General features: G+C 26.0%; 1 protein-coding gene across 1 annotated transcript; it reads left to right on the top strand.

The window, feature by feature from the left end:
• The first annotated feature begins 4,870 nt into the window (after positions 1-4,870).
• On the top strand, positions 4,871-5,738 carry LOC127743849 (protodermal factor 1-like). Its single transcript, XM_052256025.1, has 2 exons — positions 4,871-4,935; positions 5,408-5,738. The coding sequence occupies exons 1-2, from the start codon at positions 4,871-4,873 to the stop codon at positions 5,736-5,738; spliced, it is 396 nt and encodes a 131-aa protein (XP_052111985.1).

Here is a 5,738-nt window from a genome sequence, read left to right as displayed (position 1 = left end):
TTACAGATAAAAAATATATTTTAATATATATACATGAACTCAGGGTACCTTTTTATTTTCTTAAAATATATCTGTGATTTTTTTTCCACTTTATTTGGATTATATTATTGTAAATTTTAAATATGAGGAATTTAAAATCATGGATAAGTTTGGTATGATAGAAAAAGATCGGGTGTGAGCTGGTTTGTTGCTTCTTACAGAGAAGACAATTATTAGTGACAGCCCATGCATGCATCAACATAATTTATAGGAAGTTTGGAACTGGCTACCTATATAGAGGAAAGCCAATCTGGTTTTGTTTAACTTGTTTGTTTTTATTTATTTATTTATTTCGGTGGGGTTGGGTAGTATTCTATTGGCAAACTAAATCTGTTATAGATTTTAGATCATGTGAAAGTCTAAGACATAAATACTAACTATGACCTGATATGTACAAACATTTTTTTAACTAAAATTCAACCAGATTGATATAAATTCAACAAAAACAAAAATGCATGTCTATTATGTAATTTTTTATTTAATTTCTAGACTTCTTTAGCATAAAAATTTAATTATAGAGCATATATAAATTTTTATACACAATACAAAAAAATTTTTATGGATATAAATTATAATACATAAATTTTTACACATAATATAAAAATTTATTTAATATAATATATAAATTTATTAATATTGTGCACCAACTTTTTTATGCACTAAAATTTTTATATTGTGTATCAAAATTTATATGCTTGATATTTTTGCTGAATATATATATAAAAAAAAGGACAAAAATTAAGAAAAAGATAATAATAAAGAAAGATGAGAAAAAAAAAAGAGAAGGAGAAAAAGAAAGGTGGCAGCGACTACGATGACTGACATCGAAAGAAGAAACGTAAAAAAAGATAATAAAAAAGGAAGAAGAAGTATCAATTTGGGTTGGTCGAGTAGTCAGTTTACTCGTTCACTTAACTAAATGTTTAGATTCGAATCCTGCCTTATGCATGCAGCAACCCATTGATCAGCAACAGACTCTGAAATAGAGCTCACATCCATACTTGATCCAAAATATATTTAGATGTCTAGTTTTATTGAATACTAAATACAGACAAAATATTATTGACACATGATGGAAGAAGACTAAAGAAAAAAAACTTTTGGTCTTTATACTGTTTAATATCAATAAAGACTTTTTTTTTAAGGGTGCCTATGAACGTAATAAGAACAGTGGATTACGTATAACATATTTAAAAAAAATAAAAAATAAATATTTTTTATTAATATTAATCAATATTTTTAATTAATGATTTAATTTTATACTATTAAGAATTAAATTTTAATATTTAAATTTTAAAATTTAATACTTAAGTCTTAAAGTATAAAGATAATGTTAGCTAAATATTCACCCAAAAAAAATAATTTTTATTAATATATTTTTTATATTTACATTGAAATTCAAACAAATTATTAAAATAATAATATGTAACATCAAATTTTGAATATTTATTATATATTAATTAATATATAAAAAGTCATATATATTTTTAAGAAATATTTATAATTTAATTTGTACTGAAATTGTGATTAAATTGATTATTCGACCTTTTTATTTCAAGTTGGTTGGATCAGATATGTTATAATAAGAGTATCTATATACTATGGATAAATTGATGTTCTTGCATTGGGTGTGTCTCCATCAGCTCCCATAAATATTGGGGCATTGAACACTTCATTGTCAACAACAAGTGATGGATATCATATCATATATACAGTGTATATATCTAAAGTAGAAGGCTTTCCTAATTTTATCTAAGTGGATATTAAAAGAGAAATGTAAGTTACTCTCAACGAACTTTTTCAATATATTAACAAAAATTTACAATAAGCATAACAAATTAAAGAAATTGGCGTGACTAAATAATACCTATGAAACAATTAGTAACATATTTAAACCACTCAATTGGGATATTAATAAATTAAAGCTTGATTAGTTAAAAAAGAGATACCGGTTAAAATAATCCTTAATAATAAAAAGTTATATGCATATATACATAATTTAATCCTTACAAAGTAAACGTAATACACTAATAAAACATTTTAGATTAGAATTTAATTTTGAGATCCTAACAATGTAATAATATTGGACTATATTATGTATGTATATACTAAAATTAGTTATTAAAATTAGTTATTAGTATATAAAATATATATTAAAAATAAATTAAATTATACATATATTTATACATAAATACATTAAGCGTTTGTTTTTGAAAACAGAATAAAATAAGATATTGAGAACAAGACATAAAAAACAGAGATACAAAATTTTATATTTTTATATCTTATTTGGTGATAAATTAGAACAAATTATAAAAATCTAATTTATTCTCATTTTTTTTTTATTCAAAAAATTTGAGACGAAAAATATAATAATAAAAAAATATAATTATAAGAAATTAACAAGAATAATGAAAGAAAAAATGAAAAATAAGTTATGTCATTTGTTAGTGTCTCCGTGCCCTTCTTGTTAGGATGGACATAAATTAAAATACACTAGTTCAGTGTCTGAACACATTGTCTCTGTCCATATATCTCTTCTGTCAAACACAATTTTATATCTCTGTCTCAATATCTTATATCTGTAAACAAGCACAGCCTTAGTGACTGATAATCATTTAATTACATCCGTTTTTGTATGACTATTTATGTAGACGATATAGTTAATATAAAAAATAATTATTTTTATTGATATAATATTTCATAATTAATTATACATATAAACTAATTTACACTGACAAGACATTAAAATAATAAATCATTATTATTATTATTATTATTATTTTATTTATTTACTGTTGGAGTAAGTAGTAAATAATTTAAATAGTAAGGAGTAAATGCAGCGTACACCAATATCAACTAACCACATAAAACCCCACCTGCTACTATTAACTTCCCTTCTCTCTTATTACCTTCAAACCATTTTATATTTATTCCATGCTTTTGTTCCCTTTCTCCACACACCACATTTCTTCTTCTTCTTCTTCTACAACAAAAATGGAGACCAAAACAATTCATTTCTTTCTTCCATTGCTTGTTACATTTTGTTTCTTCTCACACAACATTGTAGTCCCTGTTATATCATCAACCACCACCTTTGAAGATAACAAGAACTACTACATTACTCCTACTCCAGATCCAAGTATAGGAACTCCTCCCTCATCAGGTTTAGTTCTTTTTTTTTTCTCTAACATTCTATCTTTAATTTGTAATATAATGTTATATATAAAAGTTTTTGTTTATCTTATATCTATAAAATGTTAGAAAATGATAACAAGGGTCATATTTTTTTTTTGTCAAAATTTTTTACAACATTTTTCTCTCCATTTTAGATATTATTATACCATATGTATATATTATATAGTAGTAACTAGTATACATTACTAGCTACTCAAAAAAATCATGAAAATAAAAATATAGTTCTCCTCTGATGATGACTTCAGTTTTGTTAATGCATGAGACTGATTGAGAATATAACTACAGCTAAAAAGGATTAAAATTTTAATGTAATTTATTTAATGCATTTTGAATTAACTTATCTTTTTATTTTATTTTATTTAAAGCTTTTCTATTTAATTATATTTAACCAGTGTCCTAGATTAGCACTGACTTGCAAAATAATCCCTGAAAAGTCTATCTTAGCAAAAGTTAGAGAAAAATCTTAAAGGACAATACTTTTTATCAGTATTAGTTAATTTTTGATAAATATTTTATTTTTATATTATTATTAGAATTTAATATTTAATATTTAAAATATTAATATAAAATAATAAATTTTATTATTAGGTAATGTTTTTCTTTTGCAAATGCACGTGCAACAGTAATAACATACACCACCTCATATCTAACCCTACAAAGTTTGCTTCATGCCCTATCCGTAGTTTAATTACTAGTCTTGCTTTATGGCATAAATTGAGGGGTCTTCTGCCGAATTAGGCATTATTGCATTAACTAACATACTTTGCTTGGGCCTTAAACTTGTAATTAATTAAAAGTCGTAAGTGAGCTGCACGTTAAACTAGCTAGGTTATGCAGGATCATATAGAGCTCTGCAACTTGGCATTGCATTTATGCGATCGACAATGACACAAAAGAATGCTCTCTCTTTCTATGAGAGTCACAAATGTCATTTCCTTAATTAATTATACAATTTCAAATGCTCATATATAGTGGCTTGGTTTGTCCCAATTTTAAAAAATTATATCATTATTAAAAGAAAAGTTATTTATTTTCTACTCTTTTTTAATGCTAAAAGATAAATCTATTGCAGTTTATCATTTTCTTACACACTCTTAACAATAAGAAGGGTTGAAAGTGAATTTCCTCGGACTAATTTCAAGTTTGAAAAATTACACTTAGCTCATGATTTGTTTATTAATAATTAAGCCTATTTGTAAAGTTTAAATTCGATTCATTAAAAAAATTCATGAATTGGTTCGAACATTACAAACAGATTAAAATAACGTAAACATAATCTGTAATTTTATATAGTAATTATATATGTGTTTGTAATTCTTATAACATTGATATTAAAAAATAATAAAATTAAAATATATTTTCAATATTCTGTTGAGAAAATTTGCAATGGAGAACATCCATTCTGAACCAATGCTCGTTATTTTAGTACATTAGGGAGTACTCTAGGGAAATTCTGACTCCACCTCAAGCGGTTCAAACAAAAACTCACCTACCGGCCCTTGTTTGAATGGGGGTAATGAAGGTATTCATTTTATCATCAAAGAAGATATACTTTATTCCATTTAAAGAGAAAAGAAAAACGTAAAGCATATAAAGAGAAAGAAATGAAGAACGAGAAGCATCTCAATTCTCAATGGAAAACCAAGCTTTTGCGGTCACCATGTATCCGCGTCTGATTGCGGAGAAGATTCATGCATGGTATGTTTGGTGGTTAGAGTTTAGAAAGGAAATTATGGTCACAAAATTCTTTCATGAAGACACCACAAAGCCACAAGCCCATATGTTGGTAAAGCAGATACCATTTTAGACACCTTTAACAAAAGTCAAACTATTATTATTTTAGGAAGTTATTATTTTCATGCAATAACTTAAGTTTTTGAAATGTTATTTATTTTTTAAGATTTATTGAACATGAGGATACAACTATGCTCTTTTTCATTTTAAAGGGTTTTTTTTTTTACCAAAATAAGTTAAAACAAATGCAAACCTTTTTAAGATATATTCAGTTATTTTTTATTTCATTAACTTTTTTTGTTTGTTAAACTATTTATTCAATATTTTTTTTCAATAATTTATAGTACAGTATTATGTAATATGTAATATTCCAAAATAGGCAATATATATAATAACATGATAATTAATTTTTTTTTTCTTCTAAATAAACTTTCAGCTTCTGGAGCAATCATCCAGGACTAATTTTCGGAGTTCTTGGATGGTGGGGAACTCTAGGAAATGCATTTGGTGTGACAAGTATTCCAGGGATGAGTTCTGGAATCACATTGCCACAAGCACTCTCCAACACAAGAAAAGATGGAATTGGAGCACTCCTTAGGGAAGGTACTGCTTCATACCTCAACTCTCTTGTCAACCACAAATTTCCATACACAACCTCCCAAGTCAGAGACCAATTTGCCGCCTCAATCACCTCCAACAAGGCGGCCGCCGCCCAGGCGCAGCTCTTCAAGATGGCCAACGAAGGCCGAACGAAGCCTAATTTCTAA

This window comes from Arachis duranensis, unplaced genomic scaffold (genome assembly GCF_000817695.3).
Source record: "Arachis duranensis cultivar V14167 unplaced genomic scaffold, aradu.V14167.gnm2.J7QH unplaced_Scaffold_165934, whole genome shotgun sequence".
Taxonomy (NCBI): domain Eukaryota; kingdom Viridiplantae; phylum Streptophyta; class Magnoliopsida; order Fabales; family Fabaceae; genus Arachis; species Arachis duranensis.
This window is presented reverse-complemented; position numbering and strand designations above follow the sequence as displayed.